We start from the raw sequence: 24,531 nt of genomic DNA, 5'->3' as shown, positions 1-24,531 counted from the left end.
GAAACATATCTGCAGACGCGCGATGAACCAACGCGTTGTATCTATAGTCAGAACGCGCTATAGTGCGTTTCGACCTGCGTAAGGCGACGTATAAGACGTAAAGATAGGTTGAAGTACAAGGACAAACTAACATGGACTAGAATAGATACATTACCATTGAAAGTGTAGATTTGAATTGAAGTTTTGTTGGCGGCAGCCATGAATACGTCGAGATGTGCTCCATACTGGACAATCTCCACTTTGGAGACCGAGTCCAGGGAGATTGTCTGGAACAACTCGAAAGTAAATCCCGGCCTGCCACAAGTTCGATAAACCTGCGAGAACAGAAGACAGCGCGGGGTGCACTTCAGGGGTAAAAGACTGGTGGAAAGGCGTCTTGCGGCGTTGTGCGCACCACTATCCGCGGTTAACTCGTGGAGGGCCACTCGCTGCGGTAATAGTGCCACATTAGCCTGCAGTGTTCGAGGAGCCTCGGGGCTGTAGTAGATCATCATGTTAAGGTTACGCGTGCAATGCGAACGTTACAGGTTATTCTGAAACTTTCGTGGCCGCTAGCGATAACACTGGAACACTTGACATATATAATAAATGCCGACGCACATTACCGATTCTCAGTTGATCGACGGCCGACGCCGTGTTCTCAGCTACCATGGTGCTGTAGTGTGTATCGCTGTAATCCGAGTTTCCGTTTATCGGCCAGAAGTTCGGCCAAATAAAGAGTTTCTTCGTCGACGCGTCGCCTGTTGTCTTCATGGACGTCATGACCACGTGAAAATATCGTGGTGCCGTGATGAGGCAGCAGTCTGTTCTCAAGCGAATATTTTATTTGAGCGAACCTGTGCCCCTGAAAACGGAATGTTTTCCGTTGGGCATAAGGAATACACGCTGCAGTGTCGATCGATAGCGACAAACAGAGCGTCGGCTGTCCAATCTTATCTGCGGTAACACGCGTCTGCAGTTATACATGCGACATAGAAGGTTCCAGCGTTCTTGAAAGCTATCGAAATAAATTAGCTCGTCCTACCCATAACCTTCACAGAATAGTGAAGCTTATGAATTATTGCGGCGTGGTCTGCAGCCAACCGTCTCGCATCGAAACACGCGGCGATGCTTTCAACCCGATGACACGCGCACTGGGGAGGCAGTGAAGAGCAAGTAGGGCACCGCCCCCCCCCCCCCCCCAGTCCCATTATGTAAGGGGGGAGCCAAGTTCTCTCCCTACACTGACCGTTCGTTGTTTAGAACGCAGGGTTATGACCATGCGAATTTTTCACCATAATTGTATCCCAGGACGCCCGATGCTTCATTATAAGGAAAGTCCACTTGGTAGCTTCTCCGCCCCGAAGCAGTAGACCAAAGGTAAATCGCCGCGAGAAGAAAATCATTGTCCCATTTTGACTTCGGCATTCATGGCGAATCTTTTTTTTTTTTTACTCTACCAACAGGGGAACAGGGGTGGGGGTGTTGTGGCGAAGAGTGATCGGTCATGATACTAGCGAAACAGAAGACGAGAAGCACGGCTAGACTTCGAGTGTGGACGTCTCAAACTGTTGCAGAAGGTGCTGGTGTCTGTAGCACTACGAAAGGAAACTTGAGTGCTGCGCAGCTTCGCAACGTAGAGAGAGTGGGAAAGATATGAAGTTCTAGTCATTAAAAAAAAAAAAAGCTGATGCGTGTGCGAACAGTCGCTGGCTGGCGCTCTTGACGGGGAAAGCTTTATTATCTGCGTAGAAACCGATACCAATTGTAACCTACTTTCGAGTATAACGGTACCTTTGTGCGCATGCCGTCACCAATTCGGGTTTTTATATACTTGAATGTTGCATGTATAAAAGTTTAGTTGGTCTAGCGTAGTCTCGTTTCTTCTCATTCCCGTCAATGATTTCGCAAGTATAATGATCTATTTTACCAATTAGTCTAACTGTCTTAGCTTTGTTGAAGCTTCGCCCCTGTGCGCACGCATATGCACGATTGCATCGGTCAAGCATGGTGGTTGTAATAGGAGAGCGATATCCATAGAGCCTTTGGCGAGTTCAGATCAAGGGCAGGATGCAGACTCATTACGTCGAACTCCATGCATTTTGACACACACCTTCAGTAGGCTGGGCTCAGTGCAGTGGCTGCGCATGTCGAAGCCAGTGAACAGGGCATACAGAAAGCCGTGGAGGGAGAAGGCGTTGGCCACCGCTCCACCGTAGAGGGTCTGCACGAGGCGCCACCTGTGCGCAGTTTCCATGGTGTACACCAAGGAGTGGTAGCGGTCCGTAATGCAAGCTCGGTGATCGTACATGGAGCTGATGACGTACAACGATCCTTCGAGGGAGAGGAGCTTGACCATGGTGGCACCTGCAAGGATGCAAGTCAAAGCGCTCAGCATTCGCGATAATATATATGGGGTTAAACGTGCCAAAACCACAAGTCGTGAGCGGCACTGCTGTGGAGAGCTTCGGAAATTTGGACCATCTGGTGTTTCGATATTAAGCAGTACATGGGCCTCTAGGATTTCTTCTCCATCGAAATGCGACCGGTGTTGAACGCGCCGTCTTCGGGAGAACAGCCGACCACCATAACCACTATACGCAGATTGTTGATCCACAGATTACCACGAACCAGTCTAAAGAATGAGCGAAAAGGTCATTGTGCCGATACGCGTCCATGTTCGTAGCCGAGTCTGGCAGGCTTCCACAGCATCCTTTAAAAGTTTGTTAACAAGCTACGAGGCGACGCTGTAACAGTCGAACCTCTTAACGAAGTCGTGTGAGACACGAAGATATATAAAAGACACGAAGATATATAAAAGACACGAAGATATATAAATATATATAAAATGAACCTATAGGTTCATTTTATTCAGCGTCTGCTACATTACGTGATGAAATGTTTTACTACGAGATGTTGGTGAAGCCGACGTTTGGACGAATTTTTCTTCAGGGCTGCGCAAGTTCGCTTGTCGAAACGTAGGCTATAGTGACTTACCGTGCACGTTTTTTCATCTTTTCAAGCTCTTGAACTTTTGTTCATTGATAGCTTTTCGCGAGTGGTATTTTATTACATTTAACTATTTGTATATGTTTAATGGACTGTTATTAACTTGTTGAAGTACGGCTGTACGGCGAGGTTTTTTTAATCTTGGACACTTCATGGAGCATTTAGGGATAACTCTGCCCGACTTTACCTTGCCCTGGATTGATCGTGCCGATTAGACTGGGCTCGAAGCTCTGCAGGGAGTAAGTGAAGAGGTCCAGGACACCGTGCTTGGTCAGACTGGCCAGTATTGCGGTGTTGCCTGTCCTGGTAACAGCCGACATAGCCAGCACGTCGCCAAATTTGAAGATCACCGTCGAGCCGTCAGTCAAGATGGCACCTGTGCAAGAGCAGTAATATGCAGTTGAGCCCCCGTTCTTCCAGCAGGAGTAACACATGTACGACGTTGCAAACATTGGCGTTCGCAAGGGGAAGGATGCTGCACCACACTGTCAGACCTGACCAGTCATTGTTGAAAAAGTCAGTCAAGCAGGTTATTGACGACAGTGGCGGCCGAAGGTCCTTGACGCCACACACCAAGAAGCGTTCGCTTCACATGTTTACTCTCAGAACCCAGAGACCAAAGGTAGGCAATTGTTAAAAGTGTGCCAATGGTAAATGTTTTCGTCCATTTTACCATTTCGAAGCGTGTTACCTTTCGGCAGGCCCGTAGCCAAAAATGTTTTTCAGCGGCGCGAGTAGTTTGTGTGTGTGTGTGTGTGTGTGGGGGGGAGGAGTTGTTGAAGGCCTTGAAAAACAGTTTTTTCCTCTGTAAAACACCCCCCCCTCTCCATCCGAATTTCGGGAAGGCCCTGACTACGAGCCTGCCTTTTGGACTACCTGCAGGGAGAGTGCTTTGATGAAAGTTGTTGAATTGTGCAGTTGCGCAACAATTTTAAAGCCACTGCTGTGTACTACTTCTTTACGAAAACTTAAACGCTTGAAATAGCTGAGCCAGGAGAGCTGTTAACAAGATGTTGGTCGTGTCGGGACTGTACCAAGAGCTTCTCGGTGAGGGGGGGGGGGGGTAGTGCAAAACTGTCAACTTTAGGAACTGGTGGTCCATGTGAAAGCGCGTCAACACAAGTATCACCGGATAAATCGAAGAATAAAAAAATTTCGGCCGTTTCAGCACCACCTCAACAGCTTCCCCTCAGTTATGGCCCTGAGTCGAGTTGTGATAATTTAAGCCTAAAATATAGAACCCTATAGCCATAACACTTCTGCACATGCTTTTTCATACGCATTTGTATATGCAGATGTGTTCGATACGCTTAACTGGAATTCGTCTCTTGGAAACGACGCAGAGTTTACGTACGTCCGGTGCTGCTGTCCGGCAGGGGAAGCTCGAGCCAGAAGAGTCTCCCTTCGAGGGTGAAGTAGACGCGCTCGCCTTCGTCGGCAGAGACGACGCCCTGCAGTTGCCACGTGCCGCCTTCTTGACTCCAGGCGAAATGGAATGCTTGTGCCACGACGTCACCGCCATGGTTGTCCAGCAGGCGCAAGAAGCCCACACCTGGCGCTGTGTCCACAGTCGTGGCCTCCACGTCCAGGTATTGGTGCAGGACGAAGTAATCCACGGTCGAATAAGAATCTGTGGTCAACGTTAAAGGTATGTTTGGAATAGCTTAGGCGAGGGGGTAATTCGTAGTGAATTGGAAAAAGACGAGACAGACGAAGCAATAGATGCGCAAAACAGATACGTGCCCTTCCGCTAACTTGGTACATTGAGGTGTATTGACTGACAGCGTCAGTCAATACACCTCAATGGTCGAGACATTACTATCTCGACCATGTTACGCTACGTCACACGTTGACTCGTCACGCACGCGCAGAAAGTTTCTCCTGTATGTTTCTAGGAGTCATTAAGCAGTTGGTAATCTGCGCTTCACTTCCTTCCTTTTGATCCATTCTTCACAAAATTTAATTTGCGCGACAGTCAGGTGCACCCAAATTAGGACTGATGCACGCTTACAGTCTGCAAGGTCCGCGTCGGACTTGCAATGTTCCAATATACGGGCTGCGCATGTCCCTAACCTGAAAGCGAGTGCCAAGAAATCCGATATCTGAAACGTCATTTCCGTCACGCTACCAGAACACCTAAAACTACTAGCTTACAAACTGCTCGAGCAAACTAAAGCTTGAGTATGCCAGCTGCCATTTGGAGCCCGTCTCAGGCTCATCTAAGGCACTACAGAGCATGAGGCACTACAGAACCACGCGGTACGATTTAGTCGTTTATCATATTCGTGTCATGTCAGTGTGTCTTAGAAGAATTATCTAGCTCTTGCACTTCGTCGTTGCATTGCCACCCTAGCTCTGTTCAGTAAATCCTATCACAGACCATGTGAACGCCCGGACTATCACCCGTACAGCCCGCATATCTCACTGCACCGATCATGCCTTACAAGTCACCCGTCCGCGCAGCCACACAAGCATTTTCTGCTTCATTTCGACGGGCATCTGAATGGAACAACTTTGAAGGTTGTTTCATTTAGATGCCGGTAATTGGGCAGGCAATTGCGCCAGTGCTGTGTGTGTCAAACAGATTGCCGCGATTACCTGCCCGATTTTATTTTTGCGAATTGTAAAAGCAAGACTGGTTAATATATATTATAACTTGTGTGTACCCAAACCTTTCTCTATGCCTTAGAGACCCCACTAGGGGTATTACATGAGGTGTCTTTAAGACATTGTGTTAAGAATGATCTTTAAGGTAATAACATGAAATGTTTCTATGACAGCAGAGTAGTTGAAGTGCAGCAGCCGCACGAACAAATAAATTCTTACTGTACCTGATACTTGAAAACACGTCTACAGATTATGTGCTGTATACCCCCCCCCCCCCCATCACTTCTGTAATGGCGCTGATGGTATTGTAATAATGAATTGGTAATGAATAAATAAACAATAAATAAACAAATAATTAAAAACGAGTCACAAGAAGTCTCCGTGAAACAGAACAAAGCAAGGACGTGTCGGTATGCGAGCAAGCATGGACTTACCGGTGAGGAAGCAGGAGAGCTGGTTGAGAAGGCCTTCGTGCCTGGCTATCCGGTGGCCCAAGGAGCGTCCCAACTGTGCGGCAGCGTGCTCAAAGCGAGACACTTCCCGAGCAAGCTGATCGAGGTGGACGTCGTTGAGTGTGCCCACGTGTCGGATGTCGTGGCGAACCACAACGTTGTTCAGTGCTAGCGGGGCGGCTATGGTCTGGGGCACGTTAAGCAGCACCGTGCTTCGCACGAGGCTCAAGAAGTTGACGTTGTTGATGAGCCCTGAACAAGGAATAAGCGAGACTAATGCTTTCTGGTTGCGAGTAGACAAGAGAATTATTTTAATGAATAAGTCTGCCTGGCTTTTCACCTGAAGCGCTACTAAGTGACGACTAGGATATATACAATGATAAACGCGTAACAGACACACAGAACACCTGGCAAACTAAAGGACATAAAGGAATAGCATGGCAATAGACCGTTCACTTGCATGGGTTCACTTTTCTTTAATAGAACGGTCACACATTTACATTTCTGCCTAATTTCTCTGCCCACAGTGCACAGACTAACACGTCACTTACAGGGGCGTTACCAGATTTTTTCGACGGGGACCTTTATTTCGAGAAGTGGGGCACCACCTGAAATCGTCATTTTTCGCTTTCTATGCAATGGCGAGAAAAAACTTCGGGTGGGGCTGCACGGGCCCGGTGTGCCACCTCCTGGTTACGCCCCCATGATCACTTCACGTATAGAACAGACCAAAGCACATTTAGTGACATGGAAACGCCGCCATGACGTAATATTTAGCATCATAGCCGTGATGTAACTAAATCACTTGCATGAGTATGGTCAGTGGACTTCACGTGCAAATATGCGACGAAGCGGCGCACGTCCTTGTTCTAGCCCCAATGCGTTTGCGTTTATTAAGCGTCGCATGTTCAGAAGATCTTCTGCATGCCAAAGTCATCACTGGGCAGTACCTTATTTGTGAAACTTAGCTGGTATCGCAGCTGGTCAGTCGACTATAGGCATAATTGCTTTCAGAAAAGGGCAGATGGCATGTATGCTACCGATTGCTTTTACAGGTCGCTGCAGCCGACACTCTGGGCAACATGCATTGTACACCGACTCGGGCAATCGTGCAATGGAGCAGTGTAGGAATGTTTATATGAATTCAGATTTCTGTTTATAACAGCGCTGCGTCGAGTGCATCATGCGTGAATATCGCGACATTCGCGACATATCGCGACATATCGTGAATATCGCGACAATATTTGTACGTAAAAAATCCAAATTAGTTCAAGGATAGTGTTCGAGTACGAATGAATCGTGTTCGAAAGTACAGTCAACCAGAAAAGTTTACGGACCACTCACGCCTTGGGCCAAAAACGTCTTCGCGACATTTCCGCTACGTCAGCGGCCATCGACAGCACCGCAGCGCCCGAGACCCATTTAATAGAAAACATGCGTGTTAGTTGGTACAAATAGTTTTCACCTTTCACATTTTAAAGCGACGCGCTTTGGCGTCTGCGCCGCGAGAGGTTTATGAGCACAACTTAACAGCCGCACTTTATCACAAAGCGATACTTAGCCAACGGAACGCCGTTTGAGGCTCCATGATTGCGTAGATCCTGCTGTGAAAATAGAAATGTGATGGTCATATTGCAGATAAGCGCTGAGCGTGAGAACAGCGAACTAACAATACGCTACGGGGGAGTAGAAAATTAAAAGGCTATAGTGAGTAATAGCAAAAGCCGTTCCCGGCCTAGCACGTCGGTCGACGGTAGATGGCGTACCGCAAGGGGGCGTGGACAGGCAGTTTAGCTCACGCTTGCGTGGCCCGCAAAGTTGTGGTTGACTGTACATTATCCCCAGTACCGAGGTTGTCGGGGGTCTAGCGTCAGGTTAAGTAAACTCTAGGACTTCAATGTGGAGCTCTTACTCGTGTTGTGCACAATTTTATGTATGAAAGTGAACTAACGGTAAAGGCTGCCTATATCATTTTTCGTTTAGTTTGATACATATTCTGGACAGCGCACAGGACTATGCGCAGAAATAAAGTGAATCGCAATGTTTAAACCGACTTATTGACCGTATGCGTTGCAGGACAACTTCAATTTACACCGCAACCTAACGGACGTAACGAATTACATCAAAGGCATATATATGGGCTCGTTACCCTATACAGGGTAATCATCTGACTACACTGTCACACAAGTCAACAGCAAACGTAAGCAGAGTAGCGACTGGCCGCTCCTTTCAGGCGATGGGGAAGTTGCCAACCTTTGACGACGACATTCGGTGTGACAACGTGACGATAGGAGAGCTTTCCGTGCAACGTCTGCGCCGTGTGCAGAGTGACCACATCTTGACGGAATCGCTTCCCATGGACGCGATCGGGTAGCACATTCTGTTCGAACGTCACAACCTGCGTGAAAGGAGACGAGAGCACTAATCACTGTAATAAGCCGGGAAGGTTCGGTTGTTGGGGCAACTGGGTTTCAACCATCTCGTTTGGCGAACCTTGCAGACAGCAAGTTTCGCCGAAATTTGTGCGAACATTAGTGCCTCGGTGTAGACATTGTGGCTTACCTCGAGGTGCTTGGTTCCACGTACGGTTTGGTTGGTGGTGACGAACAGTGTATCCTCGAGCACGTGCGGGAGGTAGTGTCCATTGACTGTGCCAGAGACAGGCAGATGGCCCGGAACCTGGACGTTCTCGAACACAGGACTGTCCAAGTATTGCTCCGGGCAGGCTGTGAAATTAGTGAGGAGATTGCACTTAGTGCACTGTAGAGGCCACTGCGCAGCTAAATCGTTCCGCCGAGTCCGATCTGTCACGACACCAGCATATTAGTTTATGTAGCACATACGCACTACTGATAAGCATGAAAAAGATTACACGACTTGATACCGAGGCACCTTCGTCGACTATTGCTGCCGACAGAGAAAGTACAAGACACCGCGCAACGCATTTCTACACCGATAGGCTTCTTTTCTGGGGAGACAACCTTAGGCACCTGCGAGACTAATTGTGTTGGTTTTCACGTGCCAAAACCTGGAAAGAAAGCAGGAAGGAAGAAAAGAGGAGGTAATGAGGTTAACCAGGAGTACGTTCGATTGGTTATCATACGCTGCGGGAATGAAAAAAACAAACAAACTTGAACTTCGATTTAAAGAAGCCACTGGGACGCGCGAATGATTTGGTTAAATCGGGATTTTCGTAAAATCGAGGGAACGATGAATTTACTGCATAGTGAAAAAGCTCGCCATTTTTGCCTGCGCGCGCTTCACGAGCAGCTGGCGAACAATTTTCGGATCTGGTCAAGAAAAAGACTGCTCCCCGTTCGAGAATCCCGTGGTGCTCTTTGAAGGGAGAGAGTCGGTCGAGACTCGCCTTGAACTTTGGCGTCCAGCCACATGTAGTCTTGTAATCTGTGCCGCATCACTTGAGTGTTTCTGGCTCGCAGATCGTAAAACAAGAATGCCTCCGTTGCGTCGATTGTACTGCGCCTACGCTGGCAGCAGACTGCCAGACATTCTATAGAGACGCTATAAATTTGTACGAATCCCTTTTTCTGTGCATTTTGTTTTCCCGCAATGCATCGTTAAGTCAGGTTGGGCGGGCGAAGTTTCTCTTGTTATTCCCAGCTCGTAAAAGCATTACGCCTACGGACAACAGCGAGAAAATCCGAATTTGTTAAATTGAGAAACTTCGGGAAAAGGAAAGAAGAAAATTTTCAGTGCCGACGCGTACGTAGCGGTGGCTTTGACGTGGCGAAACCACGAAGCACACTACGAATTTCGACCGCCTGACTGTGCTCTTAAAGCACGCGGGGGTTCATATTTTGCACCTATACCGAAATATGACCGCTCAGACAGCGAATCGAACCTATGCGCTCGAGTTTGGCAGCAGCGCGGCATTTTATTGCCAGTACGGGCCGCGAGACCACAAGACTCTCGCAGGCTAAAATTGAGAACATCGTTCACAGTATAGCATTTAGCACGCACAGGCACGTTGGCGTCTCTTACATAAATGTCGCCACTTTCATTCAGGAAATGTCGTACCTTTGTTGTGGCAAAGCTGCAGCAGATCGTCGGGAATACGAAGTCCGTTTAAACGGCCGAGAACAGTGAGGTCTTTTGTAACAGTGAAAGTGTCGGTAAATACGTTGTCGCCTGAAAAAAATGAAAGCATGCACAATAAAAGAATGATTAGATGAATTCTGGTGTATACACAGGTATACGCGTATGAATGAATGGGTGGAAGAGACGAGGCTAGCGTGCAGTCTGCTCGTCCCACGTTGGGACGGGCAGGCTAAGCATATAAGTATACATAAATTGGTAATTCATCTTGATAAGCAGTACATTTAAGAGCAGCTAATGATGCTAACATAGTAACATACCATAGTACATCGGTAGCACACTATAGAAAACCCACGCCTTTGCGTACAGCGGTCGGTAAAGCTGAGGAATTTATCGGGCACATTACGTGTATGCTTTTAACTGTAGTATATTAATCATTACAAAATGGAAATGAAGTAAAGTGGATGAGATATCAAGTTGCCGTTAGAAAGGACCAAATCGGCGACCTTGAAATAATGCACCCGATGGTCTACCAATGGAGCTACAGTGGCGGTCGCTTTCCCCTCCAAATTATTGGGTATTCCACGCGTGCAATTCTGGGAGCGTTAGCCAGCGCCGCTCGCTGCCGTGACTGCGAATGCCGTTCAATTATTGCCAGTTCTCATGTAGCACGTGATCTTACTACGAGTATGCCGAAACGATTGATAGAGGTTTATCAGTTTAAAAGGAAAACTGGGGATTGATATGTGGGGTTTAACGTCCCAAAACCACCATACGATTATGAGAGGCCGTAGTGGAGGGCTCCGGAAATTCTGACCACCTGGGGTTCTTTAACGTGCACTTAAATCAAAGCACACGGGGTTACAGCATTTTCGTCTCCATCGAAAGTGCAGCCGGCGCAGCCGGGATCCGATCCCACAATCTGCGCGGCGTCCACAGCCGAGTACCTTAGCCTTTACAACACCGCGGCGGGGCAAGAAAAACTGGGGGAGCAAGCGTTGGTTAGCAGACGCGCCCAACGTCGGCATTGCGATGCGAGAGGGGGAGCGTAGGAGAGGGAAGCGGCGCATGCGTAGTGCGAGTGCGGACGCCGCGGGACATGGGCTTGAGTAAGAGACGCTTAGCACGGAAAATATAATTACCAAAGAGTTGGCACACCCCGTCACCCCAGACGCCGTCAGAGAGCACCGTGTTGATGGGGATGCCGTTGACGAGTTGGTCGAAGTGGGCATTGTTCGTTTTCACGCTTCCTTCCATGAGCACGTCAGTGAATATCTTCGGCGCAGTCGTCTGCGATTATGGCATAGGAGATTAACGACGCAGCACTGAATAATTCACGACAAGAGATTTAATGAGACCAAACTCAATATTGTCATGGATCGGGACGTTGATGAAGGGAGCAGATGACGTGTCACACTAAACTTTATTTGGGCACCCCTCCGCCTGGAGACTACAAGAAATAAACGCTGTAGGTTGATTACAACGAACAGTGTCGGCTGCGATAAATTGAACTTTGCCGGGACACGCCATCTTTTATTAGACATCACACGCGTCTAACTTTCCAGTCTTATCACTGGTGGTCGCGCAAGATCTGCAATTATAAGCTTGTTCGTTCGCGTCATCTTGATATTACTACAGTCGCGAAGCTTGCAAAACACTGCAGCGTGGTGTACACCCAGCGTTGCCAACATTCTTTGCGGAAGGAACCAGAATACACCAAAAATCACTCTTAGCAATACCATCTACACAATGAGTGTATCAAAAATAACCTGCGGCTGGTTTAGATAGCTTATGTTTGGCAAATTTATTGTATGCAAAATTAAATACAAGCTCGATAATTGAGGTAGCGAACATTACCTGTGATGTCCGGCACAGCGTTAACCGAAATTTCTTGCCTGTTTGAAAGCTACTAATCAAAACGTATTTTATGCGATATATATTTCATATATTTCATGCATGTATTTTAAACATTTCATGCGCTATTCTCTTATAGCAAATTGTCGTGTGTTTAAAGCGCACGCAGTTTGTCTTATTGGTCTTTCTACTGCTCAATTTTCAACTAGCAGTTTGCTACACAAGGTGGTTTTTCAAACGATAGATTTTGTAAATTAAAATTTTATGAGCGGCTGGCTCTTGTCGCACGTGACCTATACAACGAGGCGGAAGTTAAGTGATACATATTTAATTAAGCTTCACTTTTGTGGCTTAAAAAAAAAGGGGGGGGGGGGTTACGCAGAAAATCATGCACCACAACTTCTTATTGGAAAGAACTGCTGGTAATTCACTAAAAAGTTGACAAGCATTCGCTAGTCCTAACCACTGCGCTCATAACAGTCATCCTAGCTGGGGAAGAGTATTTGCGTCTCGACATAAAGCTGTGCGAGAACAACAGGAGTCTTACTGCCATAAAAGTTTCATTTAAAATCTATTTCATTAAGAACACTGTACAATATACCGATGCCACTTCGACGTATTTTTAATCTACTGCATTACTGTGATGTATGCAACAGTATAAACGCCGTATTTTGCCCAAGAAATCGTACGAAAAGTGTTAGACGAGTCACACCAGCACTGTATACGACAAAACGTCCACGTCTGAAAAAAAAAATAACGCGCGTCAGAAGTTAACAGAGCAAAATATTAAAAAAAAACGAGTGACTGCACACGGCATGCAAAAAAAAAAGGAAAATTGATAGATCTGAAGAAGTACAGTTGTGTTTAATATGAGCTGCGACACACTGGTTGTGGTTAAAGGGACCCCAAACGTGCACAATGTCACAGTGAAACGTTGAAGCACCGCTAATTGAGAAATTTTAGTTCAGTTTTTTCTTGCATAGGTTACACGCTAGTGTTGGCGCCATATTGAGTACAGACAGCGTGTTGCAACTCATTGAGCGCGACTGTAGATATATAGCGTTGTGAAAATGTCAGGATGAATGAAATAGCGCGAACTGAAGACGAGGATGCACATGAACGGTAACGTCCAACCGAGTTCATTGAGCAGAAACAGGACTTTATACACGCCAAAAGCACACACTGGTCGCAACACTAGCGCGCAGCGTGAGGAACATGCTTATTTCGGGACGCTTCTATGACTGCACTGTACGTGACACTTGCTGTGGTCGTGCCTGGGCCTACAGTAAACACGCATTCATCTCATAAGAACCGGTCACCGTCCCGGTAATCCTTCGGGCTAGCAATGGTGTATACATGGGCCACTTCACCGATCCTCGCCAGACTGCACGAATTCAACTTGTATACGTGTGACGTGCCTCCCGTGTTACGTGTTATTTTATGCCCAATGGCAATCGCTCGAATTCTAAAAAAAGCGCGAACATGGGCTAACAACACGCGTGCGCTATAGCAATCAACATGACATACCAACTGGCCCAGCCACCCCCCTTGTAAGGATATGCGAGACTCGAATAAGATGAACGAAAGAACTTACAAAGTGGCCGTCAACGAAGACGATATCTTCGAGGAGGGCAGTGAGGCTGCCGTTCTGGAAGTGGCGAACATCGATGGAATGGAACACGTTCACGGGACCCCGAATGACCTTGGTGGCGGTGAGCTCGTGATGCCTGGCCGTGCATATCGCCTGATCCCTCAGGTGCCGCAGTTTGTGGCCGTTGACGAGACCATCGACGTTCAGATCCGTGCCAACCTCGGTCACCTAAAGGGAGGTGAAGGCACTTGAAACATACGAAAATATGTTGAGGTGAACGCCTTATATACGGCATGAAACGGGAAATTTGACTGACGGCAGCAACCGTCCCGTGGCATCGAGGACTTAAGCAATAGAAGAAATCACGTGATGACGTCACAGACCGGAAGTTTTTTTGACTTCACGAAATTTTGGCAGGGTGTCACGGGACGTTACGCCACACAATAAAAGGGCTTTACACACGATGCCGCCGCAGCACCCCCCTTTGGACGGCGAATAAACTAGAGCGCGTGGCCTCAACAAAAAGGAAATGGAGATTGCGCACAACGCACGTGAAGCCATGGCTCGTGTTGATGCTTCCCTGTGCATGACTGTGTCTGTTTAGTAGCATATGTTTCGGGCTTGCACGGGGAACCTGCGAGTTTTACATACAAGGACACCCCTTTACACATCTTCAGAAATTGTGTTACGATGCTACTCAATGGTGCACACATGTGCGCGCATGAGAGGGAGGGGGTGGCCGGCCATCAAAAAAAAAAAAAGCGGGGGGGGGGGTAGGGACGTCTATTGTGCCACATAGGTTTACCTAGCCGGAGCTTTGAAGTTATTTGTTATTGTGCAGGGTTATGTCTACGCATGTTGTGTCACGACAATGGCAACCAAGGACACCTGTTGCTTTCACCGATCAGTTTACATCTCATCTTTACCTGAGTAAAGCCGAGAACGGCAGGCCACTGGAAATCTCATGCTGCGTCATTGTTTCATTTTAACTTTAGCAGCCATTGCCGAGTTTGTTCTTTCAGATTCGACCAACAAAGTCAGAAAGGGGAAGGGGGTAGTTGCTGCAATGCTTGGCCCCACCTAACGGAAAGCAAAAGATTTTTCGCACGAGACTACATACGAGTGCTAAATGCTTCTGTCCCATCCGACTTTTTTGTCGGTGTTTTCTGCGCTATAAATCGCTTCAGATGTGCAACTGACAGGCCCGGCTCGCCGCAGTTCTGATGGAGAATCTTGCATACGCGCCTCTGGGTGTACAGATAAGCTGCCAAACGTACATCGTGAAAATCCAGGTCGGACTGAATGACGTTCTCTCGGTCCAGCTTGGCGATCAGGGTGTCGAGCACGGACAGATCCACGCCGTTGATGTGACCCAAGTGGGGCAAGTCTCCGAGCACCTTCACGTCACGAGTGAAATGGTAATGTCCTGGAAAGAAAATGAAGCCGTCATGACGTCTTTGTTCGTTGTGCAGGCAAGCGATGCTCGACTATGCATAACTACTTTAAATTAGATCAGTATATCGACGGAGAAGAAAAAAAATTCCGCCATATCCACGAAGTGAATGATGATGAGTGGGCGAAGCTCCGGAAATAAACCTGGTAAACCATTAATCCTCTGTACATTTTGCCCACTCGATTTTATTACATCGCTTCCCCTAGCGTACGTCGCCGCACTAAATCGAACGATTGCCTTCAACCAATGACACGCGCCATATGTGACATCATTCTTATTTTATAAGATCTCGCGTCCTTCATCAACTACAAGTACCGCTTTCTAGTTTATAACATCTTGCATCTTTTCATCATCAGCTACAAGTACCACCATCTAGTAAACACTACAAGAACTAAACTAGAGGTGGCTACATACAGGAGACGGTACCGCCATCTAGTGAACACTGCAAGAACTAAACTAGAGGTGGCTACATACAGGGGACGGTACCGCCATCTAGTGAACACTGCAAGAACTAAACTAGAGGTGGCTACATACAGGCTACAGGGGACGCACAGCCCACGCCCTAAGGAGCTTCGCCCCTAAAAAGATCGCTTTCTTGCCTTGGAGCCTTCTTAGGCGTATGCACAATAGACCCCAATATACGAGCTGCCCTCGCCGGATGACCATATACACACACACATCGACATCGCGAAAGGGTACGCGGAACTCACCCTTGACGCTCTGGTCGGCGTTCTTAAGGAGCACGTCGTAGGAGAACATGAGGTCGTTAACCGTGTCGGCGGCGATGTTGCCGCGCACCGAGAATCCGCGGTAGAAGACGCAGTTGCCGGCGATGGAGACCCAGCCGCGCTTGGGCACCGCGTCGGCCTCGAAGGCCCGGAGGTCCCGACCGTCCAGGGTGCCGTGGATGCTCAGGTGACCCATCACTTCGAAGGGGTCTCGCAGTGCAACGGGGGCGCTGACCACGGACTGACCACGCAGGGTGACAGCGTTCGAGTTGACCTCTGCCAGGCTCACGCCGTTCACTCCTTGCACGGTGGTCACGGGAGAGATCGCCTTCAACATCGCTGCGAGAAGAATTCGCGTTATCGACGGTGCTGGAATCTGTTGGAGGCGCAAAACAGCACGCAGGCGTTCGCAAGGTCCCCCTCCCCCTCCTCCTTCTCCCCGTATAAAGCAGTGTTGAATAGTGCCCGTACTTTTACTTAAGCGGACCTTTCAAGCCATTCTTTAACGCACAGCTAGGTTGACAGCTACGCACAATTTTCGACTGTGATGGCGACTAATAGCAACTGTACTTCCCACATTTACTCCCGGGAATGAATGCCAGGCCTTTGTTGGAGGAATATCATCGCTTCGCGAAGTTTATCTATCGCCGAGTTCGTTTTCTTTAGGACTCGACTGATACGAGATTGAGATGGAGAAAGGGGGGGGGGGGCACCAGTTTTGCGTGTGCTTGGTTTGAATTAAAATATCCGTCTCATGACGTCACAGCCTCCGTTGATCAGGCGTTGTCGAAACACGGCAACCCAAGCGTGTTTCAAGGTTCCTTATTTGCGTTAAGATTTTAAACTGAGCGAGTTGGTTGGTGTTCATGATTCCCACATTTTTAATTCGGCGCTTGCATTTAACAATAGAGGCAATACATTGCTGGTACCCCGGGTAAAATGTTGCTTGGAGCCTCGTTAACAGACCAGTTATTGCTGCACGCGACATTAGACGGTAAATGACCGAACACTTGACAAATGAAAGCGGCCCGGATCAAGTATGTTCTGTGCTCATAGAATTTAGAAATAAAACGTCTGGCAAACTTACTGCTGAGAAGTAGGCACGGTCTGAGACTCTGCATTGACGAAGCCGGTGCATTTATTATTGCAATGACTTCGTCATGGGCACCTTAGTTGAAATCAAGAAGAATAAATGTAATGATTGTTAGAGTAACGTACCCAAACAACGATACGAGTACGAGAGGGGAAGTCTTCAGAAATTATGACCACCTGGAGTTCTTTAACGTGCACATAGACCTAAGCACATGTGCCTCGAGAATTTTCACCTTGAAAGAAAATGCAGCCACCTCAGCTGGGATTCGATCTCACGACTTACGAGCGTCATAACCACCAGACCACCCTGTTGGGTAAAAAAGCATGTGCATTGGCCGGGCACGTAGCCAATGTAACCACTGGTCATTAGGAATGAACGTATGCGAGCATTGAAGTTAATAAAAGACAGGCAAACTTCTTGCGAAGGGGAGTGCATGAGGGGTTTAGAAAAAAAGTACACAAAACAGGATGGAGCGCCTTTCCGGTACCTTCTTCCGAACCGCTTCGGCTCTCATCTTCGCAAGACGCTCAACCAACTAGCTCAACCAACTCCTCACTATTTTGAAAGGCCAACTCACTGGAAAACGTCTTCGGAGCAGGCGCTACTTGGGGCTTGGTCTTTGACATCACATTCCTCAGGAATGGCTGGACCGGCCTGCCGTTCATCCACGTTGCGTGTAGGAATGGTGCAGTCACGTTTCCAATGGCGAATTCCCCTGTTAGCAGTTGGCCAGTGGACAGTGGGATACGGCGCTTGTTTATGTCCACGATGTCGACGCCACCGAACAAGCCTCGGACGGTAGCGTGCACACGAGAATCGACGAGAGCAGCGGACATGCCCCGAGCCATGTGTTTCATTCCGTAGATCTTTTGCGGAATAGACTTGAGAACGAAGTCCCTGGGAAAGGAGAGCCCCTGCACTGTGCCCGAAACGTAAAGCTGCTTCACTCTCACGTTGTTCAGGAACAGCGGCTCGGCTGTGATGTTCTGCTCGCTGTGAAGAGTTATTCGGCCAGAGAAAACCTTCAGGAGTGGGACTCCGTCGATGATGCCAACATCTGTAACGCCGCGCGAACAGTGACGAGATTGCAGTGGCATGCTTGAACTTCCCGGTATACATTGTTATGCCGTACACTTAAACGTGAAAAAGTAGTAACGGCAGCAGTAACTCTGGCACGTTTACTTCTTTTCGCAAACAATTTTCATACAAGTGCTAAGTATTAGTACTATACTTGGTGTGTTAGGGTTAATAAAGGTACGTTACAAGTAAGAAAACATTGCTATCTCTATCACTTGCGGTTCGTTATGCAGTAATTGAACAGTCAAGAATTCAGCCAAACTAGAATTTTCTCCATTTTGTTGGAATAACAGTTTCATGCTAGGTCATTTGACACGCATGTGCAAGTACTAAGAAAGAAGAATTTGCGTCTACAACAATAGACGCTAGTCTGAGCTCATGATACACGCTCTGTTGCACAGTGTATGCTACCACAAAGTAGTGCCATATATATTCTTCGGGTAGATGCAAGTAAGTGTTGCTTAAAAGCTTTCATAATCTGCGTATGCATACAAGTGTTCTCGTCTTCGGTTCGTTCATGCCTATATTTGAGGGCATCACTTAGTTAAGTCTTGAAGGTCACATAAAGAGAATGTCATCGTCTCGTGTTTTTGGCCTCTCAAGGCAGTAAATTTATTTGGTGGTTGGCATCTTCGGTTATTACGTAGGTAGTAAATATTGCTCGAAGTTTGTAAGTTGCATTATTTTTAAGACGAATTGAGTCATGAGTCGTTAGGCCTGTACTGTCAGCCGGGAATCTTAATTCCCATTTAATGTGGCCAAAGTCTCGAATTAAATGTTTTGCTTTTGGTGGACCTCTGGCTACTTCTACCGCACTGATACGCTATATAGAAGCCCGAAATCTAATTTGGCAATCCTTGCTGCCGACTTGACCTCCGACGATGCGTAGTTTCTTCAATGTAATTGTACAGGCGTTGCAAGTACATAAGCTCTAAGATTTTAATACTCATGTGATTTAATTAAGACCGAGGAAATCATCTGAACATAATCTACAAGAAAACTTGCATATACAACGAATATTTGAATTATGCTGTTCAGATAAGCCTATTCATACTGCTCGCTGTTCAGCCAACCTCCTATATCTTAAAGCTGAATGCGCAGTTACACTCTAACAACTTGACATGTGTACGATTTCTGCTTGCACGGAATGATGTCTGTTCAAGAATTTGTTTCTTAATGAACCAGATAATTATCAAATTTCTGCTATGTATACGGCTACGGGAACACAGGGTGTGCAATTACCACTTACTTGAAATCAGGTCCTTCTCGAACAGAGCAGGTCCCGTGAAGGTTTTTATTCCTGAAATCAGAACTGAAGATTATCATTAGGTTGCGTTACTTCGGTTCAAGGGACCTTACCATTGATGTCTTGGTGGTCCTCCGTGGCCACAAAGTCCTCCAACAAATTGTAACCGTTTACGCCGCCTTTGACCGTCATTCGAGTCATTTTGGCCCCCTTGTGGAAAGTCTTCTGGCCCGTCATCACCAACGTGGACTCGTTGGTAGGAAAGATGGCGTCCTTATAAAGGGCATCGAGCAGCACGCTGTTGACCTTCGCGTGAACCCGGACCGACTTCTTGACGAAAACTGGTGCTTTGAAGACCACGTTGTTCTTCACAATTCTTTCGGGTTGCTTGGACGCGTATGCAGCGAACTCCGAGATGTCCACGTTGTCGACCGTGCCAGCTACGACCACGTCCCGCTGCGCCTGAAGCCCATTGGCGAAGGCGAGCGGTACGTCGACGGGGCTGTCGTCAGTGAGACGGTACACGTCTCCTGGTAGCGCTACGCCGCTAACTCTGCCTTCAACGTTGGTTACAGTAGTGATGAGCCTGTCGAAACGCTTTGGTGCTCGCACGAATTGCTCGGCGTCCCTGAGCAGAAGATCTCCTGGTATGGCGAGTTTGTTGAGCCTGCCCCGTAGACGGACGTCTTGCAGCGCGTCGAAAGTGCCGACGAAGTGTTTGACGCCGGTGATTATCGCGGGAATGTTGATCCTGACGAAGCGCTCCCCAATGTCGGCAACCTTGATGCCGTTCACAATTGGTGTCGAGATGGACGCGACGCGCAAATTTCGCGCGAACGTAAGTGATCCTTCCGCCGTCTGCTCGTCGATGGCGTTCATGGTTGTCGCTACAACTTTCGTCACGTCGACGCCATCGACCGTTTGAGCGGACAATTCCTGGAGGACCTTGAGGGAGGTCATGGTTTTGGGAGCAGTGATGTAGTGCGTTCCGGTCAGGGTCACCAAGTCACTCAATTTCATGCCGTTCAATTTTCCTTCCAAAAGAGAGTCCTTGGAGATAACGAGAGGGCTCGCAAAGGTTGTAGGTCCTGCAAAAGAGAAAATCATCTCTTTAGCTATTGGCCTATTTAAAAGAGGTAGCCAGGGCATGGCTTGGCGATTTCGGACTCCCTCCTCGACATTTCGTTTAGAGTGTGAACACGCGCACTAAGACACTTGCAACCATATAATGGTGCTCAATATGACAACACGGCAGCGCTTCGAAGCAGTCACCCATGGTTTGCACTAGGCCTTATTTCCAGAAGATCGTGAAATAAGAAATTCAGTTGTGGAAATTTGAAATCTATTTGCTCCGTTTCAACTCGTGAGCACACGCGTTTCTGTTTTGTTAGCCACAGAGAAACTGCGCAGGACAAGAAGGCCGAGGGGGGGGGGGATATATTGACTGCACTTGTTCATAGGCAGAATCATGCATACACTGAACTTACCACTTATAGTGTAATGTCTGTCTGTTGTGACTGCGTTGGCGAGATTGATGCCGTTTATTGATGGGGACTGGAGTGACGACCTTATTCGGGCAGGCCTCGCCAAGGTTACTTTTCCTGTTATAGTAGTCGGCTTGTTCATCCTGCAAAAAGAAAAGTCTTGAGGCATCATAGTTGTATCCTCGCAAGGCTAGAAATGTTCGTACCAAATTAATAGCGCCGAAATCCTGCCATCTTGAATTAGATGCACCGAGGCTTGGATGAGACTAAGTGCCATTGTATAAATGAAAATCTAGGGTGGGTCTGAGTAAACGTTTTAGAGCAAACCATCACTGGTCACAAAGGTGCTGTATACATTGTGTCAAGTCTTAAATGGGGCATCGGATCGATAATATCTGGGGTTTAACGTCCCCAAACCACCATATTATGAGAGACGCCGTTGTGGAGGGCCCCAGAAATTCCTACCACCTGCGATTTTTACGTGCACCTCCACTGGTGCAGGTTCATGGACGTAACCTTGACAGTCACAGAATATAATGATTGATAGGCTTTAATGTTACAAAGTCACGATATTATGAGGCACGCCGCAGTTTAGGGCTCCGGAAATTTTCACTACCTAGGGTTCTTGTCGTGCAGTTAAATTAATTACATGAGCCACGAGCTTGGTGGTACATTTCACAGCGCTAGAACACTGGAGAAATTTGGGACATTTATCTGTCCCAATTTTTTTCCTGTGTTCTCGTGCTGTGAAACTCACCATCATAAACCTAGAACGACTAGCCCGAGCTTTTATACTCGAGCATTTCCGTTTCCATCGAAAATGCGGCCGACATTCGATCCCGTGACCAGTGGATCACCAGTAGAGTACCATGAACACTAGACCACGGAGGCGAGTAGTCAGGTTCGAGCAACGACTAGTGATGTTAAATCTAGTCAAAGTTTGCCAGCCTTGCAGCCCACGTAGATTGGCAAAAGAGATGTACAACAGATCGAGGATCACCACCGTGGAATTGCCGCAAGATAAAGTCTGCTTTAGGGCAAACTGTTACTGTCGAGTGTTGAGTCTGACTTCTTGAACGAATATTATCGCGACGAAAAGACTTTAGGCATGCCAGTGTGAAATAAGAGCGTGATACGTCGACAAGCGCTTACTACCAACTGAAAGTTCCAGACAAAGCATTTCAGTGGCAGATGCCATAGGCGTTAGGGAATTGCTGTAAAGCAAAAGGGGGCGTTGGCAAGGTGCAGCTGATGTACATATATTTTATTGGTTTTGTTCTGCTTGGTTTGCGGTGTGGTCATATAAGCGATTACGAAATTTTTTATGTGTCAGGTTATACTTCGCACCTTTCTCATTAAACTTTCAGTTGGTAGTAAGCGCTTGTCTTTCCTGACCCTGTCTATGTATCGCGCTCGTATTTCAAAACATCATGAATCACCTCAATCTCGCCCAATAAATCGTTTATGCATGCCGTCTTTTCCTGCGATCCTATAACCATCTTACTGAAGTTGTATTTGAGTACTTGTCGCTTAGCTAGCTCATTCACATGCTTATCTGCATCTTGAACGACTCCCACAAAAAGTAGCAATTATTTCGCAATACCCAACGTGCCATTGAGATACTTTTAGCTTTAAAGAAGCTTGGCTGCATACTATACGATGATGGTGCGAAACGTACCAGTAAAGGTTCCTGAACAGTTCGGCGACAGGTACGCCTTGGATTGAACCGATGTTGGCTTCGGCAGATTTCAGCAGCGGCGTCGACAAGTGACCTTGCAATACTTTCGGTGCTGTGATAGTGGCGGGCTTATTCTTGAACACGGCATCTGTGAAAGTGAGTAAACACGCCAAGTGAATGACTATCAAAGTACAAGATATGCCACAATGTGTTCGAGACTTTGGGCGTTGAGTTCGGGAATCGCAGCTATGACCGAGTGAAAAAAAAAAGTGTCAATGAATCAAGTAAATAACTTTCCACTTCAGCAAGTGGAGGGCATGGAGAGAAAGCACCTGTGAGCTTTACTAGGCTTTCCAGCCGGTTGAAAGTCAGCAGCAAGCAGTGACAGCATACAGAAACTGGCGTGTGCAAGTAAAAGCACAAAAAAGCATGCATTATTCGTAGACAGGTCACCGAAAGAACCCTGCACGTACATGCAATTCAGGAAAAAAAAAATAACAGAAAAGATAAAGCTCAGAACTGACATTTTAGTTATCTCTTGAACAAAGCATGCAGCGCAGACCTGCAAGATTAAATAAAACTTACGATAAAAACTAATAGAGGGCAAAATTATGTTAGTACTTGGGCACCGTAGTATGCGCGTGGTGTTCTTGTTCCGAACTGATTGGAAGTTTGATTTGAAGAAGTGAATAATTTTCAGTATATACAGTGATGACAGAACGACAAACATTGGAGCAAAACGCACGTGCACAGTATTTTGTGAGCGTCTAGTTTAACACGCGGACACTGTCAGTCCCCTCCGGTCGTCGTAACTGTAAACCACTTTCACAAGCACAACAGGAACGGAGCAGCGCCCTGCTCTTCCGTCAACGCCGCGGCAAACCGAAGGTTGCTCCTGCCGATGTGTGGCGCGGTCTGACGGTATCACACTCAATAACGAAAATGGGGTGTTAGTTTTGTTTTCTCGGACAATCTAATACCAGTGGTCGAAGTTTCCGAAAATTTTTGAAGCAAAGAACATGCTTCACGCGCACATTTCGCCTGAAAAGGTTGTTTCGCAGCAGTAAAACGCCTGCTGCCGTGAAGCAAGAGTACAAGGAAAAGTGCACAAATTCGCACAAGTTGTAGTTTTGTAACGTTTTACGTGGGTTATACGTGCGAACTGATCGTAATAAATAAAGTTTGACGTTTCAAAACTATAATATCTTATAGAGGCACGCCGTAGAAGAGGATTCAAGTAATTTTCGACCATCGAATGTTCTTCAACGGGCGCTGACATCGCACATCACGAGGGCGTCTAGTATACGCATAAATAACTTCTCGAACTCGTCCTGTTTTACCAGTATAGGCACTTTAATTACAAGATAACAGGAGTCCAATGTCTAGAATCAGGGGTATTAACATCAGTCATGTCACTGAATAGCACTTTGAAAATAAGCAGACCACCGAGTAAACCTGCGTGGCAAGACCTAATTTACGAAAATATTTCTCCGCATAAAATGAATGCTAATCCAGTAATTCAACATTTCACTTTAAATTCTATGCTAAACGTTACTTGATTCTAACTCTCCAACCGTCGCATTGCTTCTAACCCCTCAAAGTAACGAATGTTTCTTCACCATTGCTGACTGAGCGTAGCACGTTGGAGCACAAACATGGGTAGTGAAGCGTATGTAAAAGTTTGGGTAGATTGAAGCGTATTAGAATAGCATTGGGATATCCGTCTTCTTTTTATAAGTCAGGTACAGCTAAAGAGTTTTTTCTACTGCGAAGAGTAAGTCGAGAGTTTGGCGGCAACAATCTGGTCGGAAAGGATGTGGAAGCAGTGAAAACGGACAACGAACATGAATAAGGGCAACATAAAAGCAAGACGTTTCGGCTCCCGTGCGAGAGTCCTGTTCACAAATTAAAACGAATGCGCGAACAGTCCGTTTTTTTTTTATCTTTACTTATAGTGGCACCGCAGAGAGAACGCAGTCGAAGTTGTGAAGCGAAGCTGTGAAGCGTTTCTTGCGCGGGCGCCGAATGGGGCTGGTAAGCTCGATCTACAGCCGGCGCATCTCAGACCTTGGCCGATTGTTCACGCGCCAAGCACGCACGTCCCAGTAGCCCTGCCCAAGCTTAAAATGTGGGATTTTGCATCCCAAAACCAAGATATGATGAGACACGTCGTAGTGGAGGGCTCGGAAAGTTTTGACCATCTGGTGTTTAGCGTGCTGTGGAC

The 24,531-nt window shown here is 47.2% G+C and overlaps 1 protein-coding gene across 2 annotated transcripts in view; it reads right to left on the bottom strand.

Annotated features, from left to right (window-relative positions):
* The window catches only part of LOC119165144 (uncharacterized), a 42,193-nt gene that overhangs the window by 2,317 nt on the left and 15,345 nt on the right, over window positions 1–24,531 (bottom strand). The window contains exons 10-26 of one of the 2 annotated variants that reach the window (XM_075870797.1): window positions 22,308–22,455; window positions 20,633–20,772; window positions 19,259–20,233; window positions 19,149–19,211; window positions 17,400–17,879; window positions 15,712–16,068; window positions 14,826–14,974; window positions 13,552–13,776; window positions 11,246–11,393; window positions 10,086–10,196; window positions 8,610–8,773; window positions 8,301–8,445; window positions 6,030–6,299; window positions 4,343–4,618; window positions 3,176–3,364; window positions 2,093–2,346; window positions 155–314 (exon numbers count right to left, since the gene is read on the bottom strand). In XM_075870797.1, coding sequence (XP_075726912.1) covers window positions 155–314; window positions 2,093–2,346; window positions 3,176–3,364; window positions 4,343–4,618; window positions 6,030–6,299; window positions 8,301–8,445; window positions 8,610–8,773; window positions 10,086–10,196; window positions 11,246–11,393; window positions 13,552–13,776; window positions 14,826–14,974; window positions 15,712–16,068; window positions 17,400–17,879; window positions 19,149–19,211; window positions 19,259–20,233; window positions 20,633–20,772; window positions 22,308–22,455 — 4,254 coding nt within the window. The remainder of the gene's footprint in view (window positions 1–154; window positions 315–2,092; window positions 2,347–3,175; window positions 3,365–4,342; window positions 4,619–6,029; window positions 6,300–8,300; window positions 8,446–8,609; window positions 8,774–10,085; window positions 10,197–11,245; window positions 11,394–13,551; window positions 13,777–14,825; window positions 14,975–15,711; window positions 16,069–17,399; window positions 17,880–19,148; window positions 19,212–19,258; window positions 20,234–20,632; window positions 20,773–22,307; window positions 22,456–24,531) is intronic. The other variant, XM_075870798.1, reaches the window with a different exon arrangement.

This window comes from Rhipicephalus microplus, chromosome 8 (assembly GCF_043290135.1).
Source record: "Rhipicephalus microplus isolate Deutch F79 chromosome 8, USDA_Rmic, whole genome shotgun sequence".
NCBI lineage: Eukaryota > Metazoa > Arthropoda > Arachnida > Ixodida > Ixodidae > Rhipicephalus > Rhipicephalus microplus.
The sequence above is the reverse complement of the archived record's forward strand: the minus strand, read 5'-3'. Positions and strand labels throughout refer to the sequence as shown.